This window comes from Scardinius erythrophthalmus (genome assembly GCF_964197995.2).
Source record: "Scardinius erythrophthalmus genome assembly, chromosome: 12".
Classification (NCBI taxonomy): domain Eukaryota; kingdom Metazoa; phylum Chordata; class Actinopteri; order Cypriniformes; family Leuciscidae; genus Scardinius; species Scardinius erythrophthalmus.
The window spans coordinates 24,537,586-24,556,738 of NC_138232.1; the positions used below are offsets into that span (position 1 = coordinate 24,537,586).

Sequence of the window (19,153 nt, forward strand, 5' to 3'; positions counted from 1 at the left end):
TTGCCCTCTTGAGGGAAGCAAGCATTCACTTCCTCAACTGCCTTGACGACTGGCTAATATTAGTGCACTCTCGAGAGTTGTGGTGTGTGCACAGGGACCTGGTCCTCAAGCACCTAGCCAGACTGGGGCTTCAGGTCAACTGGGGAGTAGGGCAAGCTCTCCCCTGTGCAGAGCATTTCTTTTTTCGGTGTGGAATTTGACTCTGTTGCAATGACAACATATCTCTCAGAAGACCATCCTTGAATATGTTCAAGTACAAGACAGTGGTCCCTCTCAAATACTTTCAGAGGCTCCTGGGGCATTTGACATCTTCAACCGCTGAAACGCCGCTCGGATTTGATGCATACACAGTAAAAAATTGTCAAAATCTGACAGTAACACTGTTTTCCATTAAAACAGTAATGTCCTACAGAAAACAATGCATTCTAGACAACATTTTCCACGGTAAGCAATTGCTGTTAATTTACAGCCCATTTTCAAACATACTCTACTGTTTTTATGCATTAAGGTTTTTTACTGTAGAATGCAATGCGTTGTGGGCTGGTCCATTTGAAGCAAAAGCACAATGGCACTCAACGAGTGTTTCACAGTGAATATAGGAGTGAGTACAAGTAAGTCTTCGCCTGTCCATGTTCACAGTGCTCATGACAGGAATATGTGTGGAAAATAGAAGAAAACTAAATCGAAACGGTGAGGAGAGAGAACTTTGAAACTGACTGCAGCGAGGAACCTTTTTATTAGCCTATTACTGTTGCCTGTGTTTTTTTTATTTCCAACCTATTTTGGATTCCTTTTTGACCCAGAGCAGAGTTGCAAAAATTACCTAATGGGTTGTTTTTAGAGTCTAAATGGATATGATCACAGAAATTTATTGCATGTATTTTTATTTTTACAGTAAACTGCTGTAAATTAATTTCACAGTATTAATACCATAGAATTACAGTATATTGCTGGCACCTCTGCTGCCAGTATTTTACTGAAAATTGAAAAATACAGAAAAATAGTATTTAGTTTTTACAGTAATACGCTGTAATGCAATTTCAGTATGAATACTCTCGAATTACAGTAGATTTCTGGAGTCAGTGCTGCAAGTAATTTATCGTTAGTTTACATTAAAAAAAAAATCTCAAAACATCAGAGGTGTCTGGGTCTCCCAAGAGCGATCCTTAGTGTTGGTAATTTGACACAACGTCTCCATTCCCTCCATCAGGGAACGAGGGTTACAACAGTAACAGAGATGTTTCCCATTACTGATATGTGTGTTGATAAATGTTTATATGTGAATTAAAGCCAAAATTCTGTCTTTTCATCATATAATGCGATTGTGTATTTTCAGAAAATTTGGACTAAAACACTCAATTCATATGGATTAGTTTTACAATCTCTTTATAAAGCGTCAAAGTGTTAGTTCGTAGAATGTCAATGGAGAGACAGATCTAAATCAAATCTGATCTGCATTTGTGTTCGGAAGATGAACAAAAGTCTTACAGGTTTGGAACAACATGCCAGAATTGTAATTTTTGTGTGAACTAACCCTTAAAGGCTTGTTCACACCAAGTGTGTTGCAATAATTGACACAAAATTTTGCAAACAAACTTGCGCAAAAACTATATAGACAATGTAAATCTTAACAATTTTCTGAAAAAAAAAAACCAAATAAATAAATTTGCATGCCTAAATTAAATCAAAATGCACTCCTGTCATTCACATGCTTCAGTGCAAAATACAACCCACCACAACAACAGAAATGTTGTCAATCTTCTGGAACGGAACTATGGAAATAATAAAAATTGTGTGACTTAATAGTACTGTAGTACAGGAATACCAAGGTATTTTGGTAATAAGTAGTCCAAGTTAATACTACTATTAATATTCATATGCAGCAACCATATAAGGCAATAAAATTCCTTGCTATATCACATCTTTTCTCTGATTATTTGCTGCCAGTTTTTCATTATACAGTGCCATGTAAAGGTATATATATGACTTGGTGTGAACAGGGCCTGACGTTCTATAAAAATCAAGCCACGATTCTTGCGATAAGGGACAAAACAAAAGTCTCCGAAAATGGATGGTTTTTATGAAAATGTTTTTCTAAAAATTTGCATTTATTCACTTCATAACTTAATTCGTGTCCGTCAGACAACTACTCCGTCAGATGCACTAAAAAGCATGCTATTTTAATTTTATCCATCAATTATAGATTAATGGTGTTCAGTATTGACTATTATGAACAATCCAGTTAAAAATTCCTTAATTCTCTTCCCTCCTTTTTAATATTTAGCTTATATAACCAATGTTCTTAGGTAAATAAGACATATCAAAAATATCATCATGATTTTTTTCAGGAAAATCTATTTTGCAAGTGACTGAGCATTACAGCCAAACTAATGCCCCTATCGGTAACACTTTATAATAACGTTCAGTTGTAAGTCATTTATAAGTGATTAGTTAATGATGAACTAATCATTTACAAAACATTCATAAATGAGTAGCAAGTGACATACTAACATTTTATGTATGTTTTGTAAATTGTGTTACAAGTCATTTACAATTGATTAGTTAATGATTAACTAATCATTTAAAAAACATGACTAATCATTCATAAATGATTAATTAGTGATATGTTCATTATATGTTTTGTAGATTCAGTTATAAGTAATTTACAATTGATTAGTTAATGATTAACTAATCATTTACTAAACATGACTATGTGTTTTATAAATGTTTAATAAATGATGTTACATTTTTTTTGTATGTTTTGCTCACATCAGGTGTACAATGGTTAAAGACTCCATGTGTTTCAGAGAAGACAGCTGTCTATACCCTCACCAGTCAGCACTTACACTGCAGTACACACTACAGTGTTCAGCACCTGTTATAGATTTGTAAACGCATGAATAAATCATTTACAACACTTTCTGCATCCCCTAATCTAAAGTGTAAACTATTCATCACTTGTAAATGTCTTACACTTCACTTGTAGATTACCCCTTCAAGAATCAAAAAGGCATAAGATCTACGAATGTTATCTATGAATGTATACGTAACACATTTACAAGTGATGAATAGTTTACACTTTAGATTAGGGGATGCAGAAAGTGTTATAAATCATTTACAACACTTTCTGCATCCCCTAATCTAAAGTGTAAACTATTCATCACTTGTAAATGTGTTACATATACCTACAAATGATCTGTATGTGTATTCAAGGCATTTACAACACTTTTTGCACCCTCTAATTGCTACATACATACAAAAAAACAAACATTTATTAAACATTTATGAAACGCATATTCATGTTTTGTATAATCATTAACTAATCAATTGTAAATTACTTATAACTGAATCTACAAAACATACATACAATAATTAACATATCACTTATTAATCATTTATGAACGCTTAGTCATGTTTCGTAAATAATTAGTTAATCATTAACTAATCACATGTAAATGACTTGTAACGGAATTGACAAAACATACATAAAATGTTAGTATATCACTTGCTACTCATTTATGAATGTTCTGTAAATGACTAGTTCATCATTAACTAACCACTTATAAATGACTTACAACTGAACGTTATTATAAAGTGTTACCCCCCTATCTTAAAAACAAAGACTTACAATGTAACAAACTATAAAATAAAAAAGAATGGCAGACATTTAGGCCACTGTGGCAAAGATAAAAACCTTTGTCATTATTTTCTTTATTAAAAAATAAGAAGAAAGACACACATTATATATACACAACATAATATACAAACAAAATAAACTGTTTTATTTTTTCAGCTACAGTAGGTGTTTTTAACAGTAGCATTCAAGAAAAAAAATGAAATGAACAAATATAAAAATAAAGCGCGTATAGACTTCACTGTATAAATTATACACTGATTCCTATAAACGCTACTATTAAAGTTTTCAGTCAAGAGCAGTGAGTGATTTTCTCTTTGTTGTTTTATTAACATTAAGGGATCGTTCCGCCAAAAATGAAAATTGTCATAATTTATTCTCTCAAGTTGTTTTAAACCCGAATAAGTTTCTTTCCTCAGTTGAAAATAAAAATTATTTTGAAGAATGTGGGTAACCAAACAGTTGCTGGTCCTCAGTGACTTCCATAGTATATTTTTTACTACTATGGAAATCAATGGGGACCAGCAACTTTTTGGATAGACACGTTCTTTAAAATATCTTCTTTTGTGTTCAGCACAAGAAAGAAATGAATACAGGGTTGAAACAACATTAGAGTGAGTAAATAAGGACAGAATTTTCATTTTGGGTGAACTATCCCTTTAAGGACAAGCGGCAGTTGTTTACTATTACGGTGAGTATCCACGAGTGAGCGGAGCAGAGCGAGCGTTTTCAATTAATTCCTATGGAAGTCGAGTTTCACGCTCGCGCAGTGCATTGTGGGAATGATAGTGGAGCGGAAAAAGCGCTGAGATCGGCCGAGAGCAAACAAATAAATTAGACGCTTTGCAGTTGTTATATAAATGTTAAATATTTCAGTTTGGATGTGTTGATTGTGATTATACTGGCTGGGTTTACAAAAGTTTATAGAATTAACAGGATATATCTTTGCTTGTGGCATTTGGCATTTCGGTCTACGAATCTCCATAGGAAATGAATGACTTCCGGTCGTTTCAAAGCCGTTTTGGAGCTGATTTCAACTGCCAGTGTGAAGGCGGCATTAGGCTACAGTCCCTTTAACGGCTGTTTCACACTGCAAGCGTGAGCAGCGTATATTTTTTCCGGTGTGCATGTTAACCAATTAGTGCATTCACACCGGGAGCAGGAGCAGCACTTTAGCGTCAAGCAGCAGTTGCAAAATCAGGAGCGCAGCCGAAACTCCCACTTCACAGCTGCTCACGCTCAATTAAAGTGAAAGCACACTTTTGATGGACAAAATAAATATGATTTCACAAAAAAGTGCTCAAAATGCACAGAATAAGCATGTGTAATGAGAAAATGAAGACTCATTTATTGATATGTATATTTATAGAAGATTTACCCATTTAAACTTGTTTTTAATTATTCAGTTTGGGTGAAAGTATGGTGTATTATAAAAAATTTAAGTAAACTAGCCAGAAAATATGATATACAAACTTTCTTTTAGTTTATGTAATACACAGACAGGCACATAGGTTAGCACTACCCAAATCATACCCGAGTGTGCGGTTTTTTTTTTTTTTTTTATCCACTGAGTTTGCTGTCTTGTAAACATATTGAAACTATGACTGAAAAGACAAGATCGGAGCTGTTTGCTTGGTTGTTTTTGTTGTTTACCATTTACATGCAAATGTTGTAGGTCTACACTTCCCCATCTAAAACTTTTAAGACTATCAATTTTATAAATGACCAACTTCTAAAAACAAATTTATAGCTGTCTTTATAAAGAAATGCTCACTTATATGTAGCATTGGAGCCGCTGCTGTGACGCTGTACAAACTCTTCCAGTGTGAATACTCTCACGCGTCTGCACAGCTGTAGTGTTAGACTTTTCTGTAATTTCTACAGTTATTTACTTTAAATCCCCCAGTATTATACTGCTATTTCTCTTTACAGTAAATAGCCTAACTGTGATTCCCATTGCATCATAGGAATTTTCTGTGACGTCTAACACCACATACAGAGACTTACTGTATTTTTTAAAAATTTGCTGTATACTACTGTATTTCATGTAACGGTCTCTCTGGCTGGCACCATTCCATCGTGCTTTTTATTTCCTAATTTTTGCCTTACACCGCGTGTCTACAACGCTATAACAGTCAGAGGCTGTCTATATTGGACATATTGAAGCGACCGGACCTTTAATACAAATTGCAAACCTGTTTGTCCCTTGTCAGAAATAGCGCGAGCGCTTGGACTCGGAGTACCGTACGTCAGAAATATAACAGGACATCAACACTGTCTGGGATTTGTCGTGTCGCGCCGGAGCATCCATCTGTAATATCACTGGGTTCTGACTGTCTTTTGTTGTTGCGCCGTTCGTGTCTGGTTTGGGGTAGACACGGAATTCACTTCACCGAGAGAGAGAGGCAGGATTGTGCCCAGTTTAACCTATGTTATACTCATCAACATGGCGGTAACGAACTTTACCACGGTAAACTGCGCTAAAGTTTCATTTTACAGACTTTGTTAGATTATTGAATTGTCGAGTTAAAATACGCCAACGAGCAACGCTTAGTTTACATTAACAATAAATTAACTAATGTGAAATTTTGTTTCGGTTGTAGATAATGTTGGCCTACTGATGAGAAAATAACATTTTATGTTAGCTAAGTTTTATTTGGCTTTGGCCACCTTTCTAGTTTTAGCATTAGTTTGCAAACTATAACATATTACAGTTTTTTTTTAATGTAATTTAATATTTACTTCCATTTTTGTATGTGTTTAAAGGCAACTGCAACAAAGCGCCATTTCGCGCCATTGACTTCTTGCAAGATTCCGGAGGTAGGCCATTTGTGATATATTTTGAGATAAGTTTGCTGAAATGATTAGCAATATTTGATAAGTGCTTTGGAGCCACTGGTGCAGACTAGGTAGCATACAATATCTTATAAAATCTCTATAAAATTGGCTAACTATATAACTATACAACTGTATAAAATAAGTGACCTTTGCATCATGTCTAACTTTATATTTATTACACAGCAAATGAACCAATCAGAAGATGGACCATTTTCTATGTTCAGTCTCACCAGATTAAATGTATCCAGGTAAGCACTGCAGTAAAACTCTCACTAATTCATTCATACCAAATCTAGCATTCTAAACAACTTAAGTTTATATTTTTGCATTATTTTGATATTTTATTAGGCAGAAGACTCTCTACCTTTGCAGCAGGGTTGGGGAGTAACGGAATACATGTAACGGCGTTATGTAATAAGGATACAAAAATCCAGTAACTGTAATCCGTTACAGTTACGTAAAAAAACGTAGTAATCAGATTATAGTTACATTTTGAAAAAAGGGGGAATACTTTTAGGATTACAATGGTTTAATTTAACCCTCTGAGGTCGGCAAACGCGCGGGCGCGTTTTGCTGGATTTTCTTCACATTGTAGCACTATAAACTTAAATTACTTTTTTTTCTTGAGCACGTCAATAAACTGAAACAAAACTCAGCGAATACTTGTCACACATTTATGAGCCATATACCTTTATAAACATTTAAGTGTGTACTTTTAAATGATCGGATTCAAACTGAAAACAAATATTCTCTGTTTAAGTAATTTGTATAAAACCAACAAGATGTCCAGCTTCTCAAACGCTTCCTAATTATTTTTAATTTGAACACGCCCACTCGCGCAAAAGAGATTGACATGCAAATCTCCACATGGAACGCGAACGCGCTCATTACCTCAAAAACAAAACACCAAAACACTTCACAAGTCTCTGCTTTTCGTCGAGTTTGAAAGACGCGCCAAGTGCCCTAAATTGGATTTAGGCAACCTCAGAAGAAGAAGAACGCGATTTGAAGACAAGAAAGATGTAAGGTAAGAAATTCTTACATATTAGTTTGTTATTGTTGCATAAATTTCACATTGCAGTTGAACTGTTGCTAGATATATGGTGAATATTATAATATTTAGACCCGTGTTTACTGTTACTGTGTTTGTGGATATCTGCTCAAATGTAGATATGTATATGGTAACCATAATGTTTTATATTTTGGATCGCGATCAATATTATATTTTGGAAAGCACCAAACGGCTTCATGTTTTTACTATTATCTCATTTCATATCATCATAACGAATGGAAACATTTGAAGTAACATGATAATCAATATATTTTTCTCTAGCGTAGTTGTTACTGAAATCTTTTGGAAGATTTATATGCTGCAATAGGTTATTGTTATTATTATTTTATGCAGCACTGCGCATAGCCTATGCCTACAAGGCACAACAAACCTGGTGTTCATTATATTATATATTGTTGGAAACATTTATGTGTGTGTGTGTGTGTGTGTATTCTGTGAATTTTAAAAAGCAATTTTAACCAGAAAAATCTAAAATTTATTCCCAAAATCGTGCAGGCCTTTCTCTTGATATCAGTATGTTCACTTTTTTTTTCTTTCAGGGCCCAGATGCCACTGAGTCCTGCTGACTTCAACATTCACATGAGTCTCTGTACATGAACATGGTAAAGTGAAAATCAAACACCTTGGAAATGAAAGGTATGTACAATGTTTTTAGGAATGGCACAAAGGTCTCTGTCTTTGGATCATTGTTTTCAATGAGTGTTTTTTGTTATTTGTTGTGTATCTTTGGATTATGTTGTGTTGTAAATAAATCCAAAAAATCTAAAAGCCATTCTTTTTTAAATCTCCTCATTCTTTGTGCAAGGTTGCTCAGAATGATAGGGCCTGATAGCTCCTAATAGGGCCGTTAGGGGAGGGTCTTTGTCTTTCTCAGGTGTGAAAAGCTTACATATTAATGAGCTCCCGCATAAAGCTTTTTCACACAAAACACGTCATAAAATTTTTAAATCAATATATTGTCTTATCTGAATGAGCAGTCAGGGTGATTTTCACAGTTTTAGAGCAAATATTCTAGGCTACGTCATACAATTTTCAAAAGTCTTGTGAAGAAATAATCAGTATGGGTTTCATGACCTTATTTCAGTGAGAATTTTTTTTTTGTATTTTCACAAACCACGCATAAATGTCATTATCTCAAAACAACAAACTTTTACACACATGCTGCTGATATATATTATTGTAGCAGAGTTTGTGCTGAATACAATGTAATTAGACTTTAGCCATGAAAATGTCACAAGTAACAGAAATAAGCACAAATGTCAGAGCATGTCAGAACACCTCCAGGGCCCAGAAAACAGCTCAGACCCCATAGGGTTAAAACTAAATAAATAAGTATTTTGGCATAATAACACTATATTAAGCGCTGCTTGATTATACAGTAGTTCCTGGTTCTGTTGCCAGTAATGACTCACGTGTGTCACGCGCTGGTGCATGTGCAAATAACAGCTTTCTACAATCTCCTCAGACGCAGATTGAATCACTGCTGCTAGTAGAAACGATGCTGCCTGCGGGTAAAATTGCTTTTAATTCATGGAAATTCCGCTGCTTTTTTGTAGAAATTAGGAGAGTAGCATTTTTAGTACCCAAAATGTCCTTTCTTAATCTTTTCTCACGTAACGGGATGTTCGCTGACTAGGTAACGTAGGGGAACTCCCACTGCCAACTCTGCAGGTTCAGTCAGGCAAATTAAGAGAGATCACAGCTTTAGTCAACATGTAGGCCTATTTTAAAATAAACTAATATGTAGATTGTGTAAAAAATTTAAATGTTGAGTTTTTATTTTTTAGTTAAAAATTTGTTAAAAATAAAACAAAATAATCTGTATTACCATACATTAGCCACTAGATGTCTGTATAGCCCTTTACATAAATATATATTCAGGCCTGTGTGTATATTTTGAAAATATTGTACACTGGACCAAATTCTTAATAAATAAAAGTTTTTTTTATATATTTTTAGGGGTTCAAGCACGAAGTGCTGAAACCCTATTGTAATTGTACTGATTTTTAGGGGTTCAAGCACGAAGTGCTGAAACCCTATTGTAATTGTGCTGATTTTTATTAGGGGTTCAAGCACGAAGTGCTGAAACCCTATTGTAATTGTGCTGATTTTTATTAGGGGTTCAAGCACGAAGTGCTGAAACCCTATATTGTAATTGTACTGATTTTTAGGGGTTCAAGCACGAAGTGCTGAAACCCTATTGTAATTGTAAGGATTTTTAGGGGTTCAAGCACGAAGTGCTGAAACCCTATTGTAATTGTGCTGATTTTTAGGGGTTCAAGCATGAAATGCTGAAACCCTATTGTAATTGTGCTGATTTTTATTATTATTAGGGGTTCAAGCACGAAGTGCTGAAACCCTATTGTAATTGCCCTGATTTTTATTAGGGGTTCAAGCACGAAGTGCTGAAACCCTATTGTAATTGTAAGCATTTTTATTATTTTTCTTCTGCCGTAAAACGCATCGTGCAGCCCAAACCGTAAGTGCTGGAGACTTGAAACTTTGCCAGATGGTAGGCCTCAATTTGGGGACAATCTATCAGACTATGACCCCGATTGGCCCATAGGTGGCGCTACAGCAACCAAAAGTTCAAAATTGACCATAACTCTTAACCCTCTGGGGTCTGAGGGGTTTTTGGGGTCCTTGAGATGTTCTGACATGCCCTGACATTTGTGCTTTTTTCAGTTGCTTATAAACATATTAATGGCAAAGGTGTAAATTCACTCTATTTAGCACAAACAGGGCTACCATAATATGTGAACAACTTGCATGTACATGTTTGTATTTTTGATAGAATAATGTTTATGCATGGTTTTTTCAAAAACAAAAAACTAAAGTTTCTGAAATAAGGCCATAAAACACATTCTAAATATATGTAAATAAGACTTTTGACTAATGGATGACGTTGCCTAGAATTTTTTCTTCAAAATTATGTGAAAATCATCCTGCCTAATCATTCACATAACACAATACATTGATTTAAATCTTGTAAAACACTTTTTGTTTGGAAAGGCCATATGCGGGTGGGCGTGATTCACACCTGCGGAGTCAATGGGGCCCGCATAATGAGGCTGCATACGTAATGAGCCTTTCATTCAGGTGTGTGACTGAGCCACAAGAATGCAAGGACAATATATAACTGGTTTGTTGTTTTTTTCCACAAATTTTGCTTGCAAATTGTACAATATCCAAGGTAAACATTTCTAGTAATTGTGCAGTTAATTGTTCTAATACTGTATTTTCAGATTTGGAATATATTCTCTTCCCAAATGTGTCACTAATAAAGCATAATAAAATTATTTCAAGAGAAGGCTTATAATGACCTGTTAGCTAGCATCGGCCCGTGGGCGGGCCGCCGGAGGCGTGGCTATACTTTTATTAATTTTGTAAGCTTTATTTTATAACAAATATTCAACTGACAATCATAAACTATGCATCATTTGAAAGCTAAAACACTCAAGAATCATGTTCTAAACTTGTTTTTGCAATCAATACACCAGAGAGGAAAGGGTTAAATTAAATGTAAAAGGACTGTTCATTTAAAAATGAGCAAAATGAACCGCTATACTCATCTTTCACCTCGTATGGTTCATATCAGTTCGGACGAATCCAAGAAACAACAGCATACATTGCAATGTAAGGGTCCACTCTTCAAAATGCATCCCACTTTTTAATCCAAAACAACGAAAAAATAGGGGAAAAAATGAAATATCCTCCTTTGTTTGCATGAGCGTTTTCGAGATAGAGTACTCATCGTGTTTATTTTCAAAGAAATAATGATACTAATCCGTATTCCAACACTCAAAAGCCATCTCACCCATAGATATCAAACGTCATTACCGTGGCTATAATTCTTTCATATGGAAGTCCATTTGTATAATTTTTCATATGTATGCAGTTTCATAGCTACATCTCTGACGTTTATAACAAACCAAACCGTTTGAAAATCGGTAGAAAATTGAGCAAGTTATGGTTATTTAAAAGTACATGCACCATGTTACGAGTGAGCGAGCACCCTGTCGTAAGATGGCCGCCGTGTGCGGACGTCGACCTCCATTGGCCAGCAGCGCGGACGAGACATCTAGCCTTTATATGATATCTATGATCTCATGGATGGACTCTTGATGGACTCTTCCGGATCGATTGAGACATCCCACTTATCTCTCCTTCAATCACAGGCTTTGTTACTGACCAAAACAGTAAGAGAGCGTCTGACAGGCTGAGCGCGCTGTCAATCTCGCACCTGGGGTTTCGACTGGATAAGCGCCTGGTAAAGCCATCCAATGTCTATTCAGGAAAGTTTTGATTGATTTGAATGTTAGCCAACTAAAATCGATTGCAGTGATAGACAGATTATGCAAGCATATTCGTCAAATTCAAGCGCGTAATGTTTTCATTCACATATGCGCTTTCGCCACACGCGCGACGCGCACACACACAGTTCGCCGACGATAGACTGTAAACACACATATACACGCGATGTTTTGACACACGGAGCTTGCATAAATGCACGGATTTACTCCAAAGCATATATCTGAGCATCTCTATCATGGATCGTCGACTACAGAAGAGATTTGGAAGTGTTTTTGACGAAGATGAAGATGAAGAGGAGCAAAGACGAAGAGCAGCAGAAAGTAATAGGATATTCATTATAATTATCAGTTTATTGCAATTTATTTGAGTAAAAACCACCTTTGTAATTAGAAATGTTCTAAAACATTTATTATTTTCTTTTTATATGTTTTATACATTAGTTGGAAAACGATCACTTCTGGAATACATGTAGTGAATCACTGTTTTTGCTATTAGAATTGTTCAAAATAAAGGGAATTTTGTTCAAATGTTCAAATGTTGTGCTGAAATCGTTTTTTTCTTGTGTGGTTTGAAGGGCAGAACAGTTCTGAATTGATATACATGTATGTAGTAGGCCTATGTAGTGTTTACTCCTTATGTAAAGGTGTTGGGTGCCAGGTGTCCATTTGGAGTCTCCAAATTGCATTTTGGAAAGGACACCTATACTTTTCTTGAATAAAAGCTTACAGAAACTACATTTCTGGGAGTATCATCCTCAAATTTGAATCTAAACATGGTCAGACATTCAATTTTATCTTTATGGTGTTTTCAGGCCCTTAACATATAAGTCTGATCATTTTTTCCCTTAGTGAAGTTAATTCAAAGAAATCGTGAGTCACTTTCATGTAAATTTTACCTCGTTTTACTCTGTTCCTATACTACTTTGAGTTATAATGACTCTTGTGTAACAAAGTTTCAAGTGTCTAGTTTAAAAAATGATCAGAGTAATGAATGTGGACCATAAGGTTTAAGAGCTACAGACATTGGTATTTGGGCATGTCATTTTCAGAAAATTCTCAAAAATAGGGGCACTGGTTAAGAGGTTAAGATTTTGTTTACATCTATCCTTATATATATATATATATATATATATATATATATATATATATTTTTTTTTTTTATTTTTTTTTTTTAAGGTTATACAATTACAACAACATTTAAAATTGTAACAATATTTCCAGTGTAATCTTTCTTTGTATTCGCGATTCATATTAAAACAGTATTTTTGCCAGCTGTAGTAGCTCCACAACAGCGCGCATCTGTGCGTTTATTCATTCATAGAAACGCGATTCATATTTAAACAGTATTTTTGCCAGCTGTAGTAGCTCCACAACAGCGCGCATCTGTGCGTTCATTCATTCATTCATTCATACACAGAAACGCGATTCATATTTAAACAGTATTTTTGCCAGCTGTAGTAGCTCCACAACAGCACGCATCTGTGCGTTCGTTCGTTCGTTCATTCATTCATACACAGAAACGCGATTCATATTTAAACAGTATTTTTGCCAGCTGTGGTAGCTCCACAACAGCATGCATCTGTGCGTTCGTTCGTTCATTCATTCATACACAGAAACGCGATTCATATTTAAACAGTATTTTTGCCAGCTGTAGTAGCTCCACAACAGCACGCATCTGTGCGTTCATTCATTCCGATTAGAACAAAGCAAACAGAACTGACCTAATTCCTCAGCGGGATTGCTCCTCGAAATGATACTTCCAGAACTTCTGAGGTAAATTTTTGCAGGATTATTATCAAGATAGTATTATTCCTCACAGCATCGTAAAGTACATAAGTCTGAAAGTGAACTCGCGGTGTGTGTTATCCAGCTGATGTGGGCGTTTCACAGGTTTGTTTGGATCGCCTCACATTTGCGTTTGAATAGCGCGCTCTCCGTGGGCGGAGCACATTAAAACTTAATTAGCTGAGATGAGAACGACTGACATCTCTCTCTTTGCATACATATTACATAAACTGTGAATATTTGTTTTTTATAAAAATTACTTCATTTAAAAGAAGAGAATTCAAGCTTCATGCCTGTGTGACTGTATGCCTGTTTGACTGAGTATTCGCTGAGTTACAGTTCATTTTCGGACGCGTTTCAGAATTGACTTCACTGACGGAGAGTAGGCAGAACTCGCATCATGTTTATTTTTCTTTATTTGGCTAAAAGCACAACACTTTGTTTTTATTATAAGCATACACAAAAAAAATACACACTAAACAGGATCGATTGAAGCATATAAGATAAAAATTAATATTTTTTTTTTTTTTTTTTTGCACTCATACGAAAAAAAACGAGCCTATCGCGCCGGCGCGATAGCCGACCTCAGGGGGTTAAAGGGGTGGTTCGGGATTTTTGACATCGGACCTCATTTTTAAGTCAGCCTGGTTGTTATTCATCAGTGGAGACATTTTTAAAAAAAAAATATCCAGTCCTTATATTTGGATAGTTAGCCGATGCTAGGCTAGCGCGAGTCAAGGGTAGATGTTAGCCAGCCATTAAAAACCGTTTTACCCACTCCACAGTGCACCAAATGCAAATCAATTATAACACTAGACTATCGATGCAAATGTACGTTGAGAGAATAATGTTAGAAATCAAACTTACCTTTCATCTCAACGATCCCAAAGGAACTAGTTTCTCAGCAGCTGCGGAATTTTACTTTGCTCCAGTTAGTAATGCGGCAAAAAGTAAACAGAAAAGAAGCGCGCTACAGTGTGTGCAGTACATGTGTGTACCGGCTCACTCGGTTGCCTAGGTAATCAATATCACTCCGCTGCTGCTGTAGACAAGGCTTATGATTACAGGGAACAAATTATAACTAATGCAATGTGATGAAAGGTAAGTTTGATTTCTAACATTATTCTCTCAACGGACATTTGCATCGATAGTCTAGTGTTATAATTGATTTGCGTTTGGTGCACTGTGGAGTGGGTAAAACGTTTTTTAATGGCTGGCTAACATCTACCCTTGACTCGCGCTAGCCTAGCATCGGCTAACTATCCAAATATAAGGACTGGATAATTTTTTTAAAAAAATGTCTCCACTGATGAATAACAACCAGGCTGACTTAAAAATGAGGTCCGATGTCAAAAATCCCGAACCACCCCTTTAAGGCCTGTTCACACCAGGACGAATTTCGTGCGCGATATTCGCCGACGTTTAACGCCTCGTAACTAAACAAAGGGCGCCAATGTGAGTGTGCACACCAACGCGAAAAACGCCACGCGTAAAAGCGTGATTTTTTAAAAAATGCCTCGGGTTCGTTTTTTTGGTTTATCCGACCAATGAGATTGGCGCTTTTGCTCACGTGTCTGGAGCTTCTGAAGTTACAGTAAAACACAACTTGGGGGCGCTCAAACACAAAACGGTCTTGCCGAGCACACAAACGTAACGGCGAAGAAGATATATGCCGAGTAGCGTCTAAACACTGCCGGGAAGAAATAAGATGAGGAAGATGCAAGGCAAGATGAATGTAGAGCTGCTGGTCTCGTTGGTGTCGAAACATAAAGAACTGTGACAAACGCGACAGTGACTACAAAAATCTTGATAAAAGAGAACTGTTATGGAGTGGTATTAAGCGCCATCTAATGTCAGGGAATAAATTTGCATGTTCACTCGGCTCATCGTCAGCGAAAATCGCTTGGGTGTGAACACAAAAAACGCGTTGAGAAACGCTGGCGAATATAGCGTGCCGATATTCGTCCCGGTGTGTACGGGCCTTTAGACCGTTTGTCCCAGGATCAAGTGTCTTATATCGCTGGAATCCTTTGCTCAAGGCGGACAAAATGGCTATCTCCGATTTGCTCGCCCTTCAGGCGCCAATTTCGAGTAAATTGCATTTTTTTGAAAAAACTATTTTTGCGAACTTCTCCTAGGTTTTTGGCCCGATCGGAACCAAACCACTGCAAGAATATTCTCTGGAGACTGACAATCAATAATCATCCAAAAAATTAAAAATTTCAATTAACGGTCGATAAGGGGAACCAAAATATTTGATGGTACCAGGGCCACTTTTACTAAAACGGTTATAAATTGAGAACGGAAAGAGATATTTTCGCAAAACTTGGGACACGTTCATGAGCTCATTCTGAGGTCACGTGAAAAAAAAATCATGACAATTGGCCGCTTGGTGGCACTATAAAATGGTTATAACTTGTGAGCGGAAAGAGATATTTTCGCTAAACTTGGGACACATGTTCATAAGCTCAATCTGAGTTGACATGAAAAAAATCGTGACAATTGGCCACTTGGTGGCGCTATAAGAGTGAAAAAAATCATGAAAATAGCTATAAGCGCACCCAACTGTTAGTCTACTGAAAATTGGCACGCAGTGTCTTTGTCCAGGGTGCCATGATAGTCTATGAGAACATTGGTGTATCTCAAAAAACTCAGTATACGTCATTGGCACAATGCCTTGAAGGAGCCTTAGAAGTTTCAAGCCAGTGTTTTTTCACAGGAGTGACCTCCTAAGACTCCTGAATCCTTGCCGAGTCCAACAATACCAAACATGCCAGGTTTTGCCTTATTGTTTTTGTAAGTGTCATTTAGAGCTTTAAAAAATTGTGTTTATCTTCAAAGCCGTTAGTCCGACAACAAAAAAACAAAGGAAATTTGAAAACATAGGTAAATAGCTAAACAATAACGCCAAAATGTTAAAATTATGATAGGAACTGACAAAAAAATGAATTAAATCCAATCAATTTCACCCATGGATCATTTTGATGCTCTCACATGTTTGAAACAAACAATGATGGATTGTCATGAAATTCGTTTTGAATTGGGACTGGCGAATTCCCGTCCATACTGTCAATGACCATTCGCAAAGACCCGCCCACTTTAGTTACTGTTGCTATGTCTGACAAGCGACGCCACTCTCACACCACACCAAGTTCTCACGCAGTGAAAAATACATTGTGTATCAGAGAGGAGACTGCGCGCTAGGCATGTGCCGGTATCAAATTTTCATGCTGCGATTAATTGATTAAGCTTTTATCACGGTATACGGTATTATCACGATATTTGAATTGCTCAAGAGAAACGGATGGATTGTGGGGGGGATGTAGAAAAAAACACAACTTGCATCACAATTGTCAAAACATCTTGTAACTAAACAGAATTTTACACAGTTTTCACGATTTCAATTCAATTCTTGGGATTTGATTTCAATCTTGATTCAATATTGACTCTTTGGATAAATATTAGGTAGGCTACAGTAGATAGCCTACATGTTAATTTTTCTCAAGAAAAAATATATCTCACATAATGCTGTAAACATACAGAGAGCTCTGTCAGCTGGTATTATTAAAGGTTAAAAATAACAAATTAAATTAAATATAATTTGGTTTTCATTATAATAACAATCATGACACAAGTAAAAATATAATACAAATGTAATATAGTGCACATATTTAGCTAAATACTCTATAGCTCTATAAACTACAGCTATTTTTTCTAGTCAACTAACGTGCTTTCCTGAGGTAAATGTAACGTTCTGTGACATAATTGTTGTCCTGCAGTTTTATTGACCTCTTTCCGTGGCTGAAAAACCCTGATTGATCGATATTATGTCACGGTTCATAAATTCATTGTTTCCTTCGTGTCTCATGTAACTGTTTTTTTGTGTGTCTGGGTGTGTGAGAGTGGGCGTTACCACTCATTCCGGTTGATCAGCGATCCAGCTGATCTCATTCATCGCTCCAGCTGCAGCTCATTCACGCACCTTTAAAACCTCACCGCACTTTCCTCTCATTGTCAGATCGTTGTTTGATGTCTCCCGTGTGTGATCCTGTTCCCGTCGACGTTCCTGTTCGTGTTCCCGTTCCTGTTTCTTGTTCACCTGGATTTCGTCTTCACTTGGGTCATCACGTCTGCATCACTTCACTTCACGGACACTTCGCTGACCCATCCAGTCCCTGTGTCATCAGCTGCTCACCCACTACCGGACTTTCACTTCTCTCATCAATAAACATACTGAGTTTTTACTTGCATTATTGCTTCTGTCTTTTGTGACCATGACAGAACGATCTGACCATGCAATGGAAGCAGCAAGTAACCCATCATCACTCGAGACATTTGTCAGTACCAGCATACAGCGAATGGATCATCAGGAAAAGAATCTCAACGACACAGCAAGAGCAGTTCAAGCGCTGGTGACACAGGTGTCCGAGCTCACCCAGCAACTACAACTCCTGCGAAGTCCCGCTGCGCCACCCACACCGACCGTTCCCCCCACACCACCGGAGAATGCTTCCCAGTCATAGCCGCGTCTTCCCGTACCGGAGTCTTATGCAGGTGAGCCGAATTTTTGCAGGGCATTTTTGACTCGTTGTTCAATGCATTTCTCACTGCAACCTAGAACCTTCTCCAGCGAATCGGCCAAGGTGGCATTTGTGCTCATGCTCTTGACTGGGAAGGCAGCACTTTGGGGAACGGCGGTGTGGGAGAATCAAGACCCATGCTGCACCTCGTTCCAGACACTCTCCGCCGAGATGAAGAGGGTCTTCGACCGTGCCAGCACCGGGAGAGAGGCGGCCCGCATCTTAGCGGAGCTCAAACAAGGAGAGAGGTCAGTCTCTGACTATTCTATTGAATTCAGGACTCTGGCGGTAGAGTGTCAATGGAACGAGGAGGCGCAGTGGGACATGTTCCTGCATGGGCTGGCTGACCGCATCCAGAAGGAGATCTACGCCCTGGACCTGCCCACGTCCCTCAATGGACTTATAGAACTGCCACTTCGAGTAGACGCACGTCTATTCCGCGTCGAACGACGGAGATTGCCTGGTCGAATGGCGGAAGGAGCCGAGTATCAACGGTCCAGCGGCGGGGATGCGGTCAGCCCCGTCTACGATCACGAGCCCATGCAGGTCGGGCGGGCTCGGCTTACTCGGGAGGAGAAGGAGAGGCGGAGATCCCAAGGGCTCTGCGTGTACTGCGGGGCGTCAGGACATTTCGCTTTCAGCTGTCCGGTAAAAGGGCAGGCCCGGCAGTAAATATGAGGCTACTGTCGGGTGGGATCTCCGCCGAGAAGACCTCATCAACATCTACGCTCCTCCCAGTAAGACTAAGATGGTCAGCCCACGAGCACGACTGTCAAGCACTGGTGGATTCCGGGGCCGAAGGTAACTTTATGGACTACTCTTTTGCACACAGATTCCAAGTTCCCCTCCATCCACTCACTCGCAAGATTGAAGTTCACGCACTCAACGGGCAAGACCTACCTAACATTTCACTCACCACCGGACCTGTCAC

At 37.5% G+C, this 19,153-nt stretch overlaps 1 protein-coding gene and 1 long non-coding RNA gene across 6 annotated transcripts in view; one reads left to right on the forward strand and one right to left on the reverse strand.

Annotated features, from left to right (window-relative positions):
* Positions 1 to 19,153, reverse strand: part of LOC308700123 (SEC14-like protein 1) — a 395,381-nt gene that overhangs the window by 4,669 nt on the left and 371,559 nt on the right. For 2 of the 5 annotated variants that reach the window (XM_081381513.1, XM_081381512.1), the window contains one exon: positions 1,735 to 1,772. The exons of the other annotated variants lie outside the window; for them this stretch is intronic. In XM_081381513.1, coding sequence (XP_081237639.1) covers positions 1,754 to 1,772 — 19 coding nt within the window. In that variant the 3' untranslated portion in view covers positions 1,735 to 1,753. The remainder of the gene's footprint in view (positions 1 to 1,734; positions 1,773 to 19,153) is intronic. 5 annotated transcript variants of the gene reach the window in all.
* On the forward strand, positions 54 to 18,300 carry LOC308700124. Its single transcript, XR_014031271.1, has 4 exons — positions 54 to 444; positions 6,401 to 6,454; positions 6,656 to 6,720; positions 17,661 to 18,300. It is a non-coding gene; the product is annotated as an uncharacterized lncRNA (long non-coding RNA).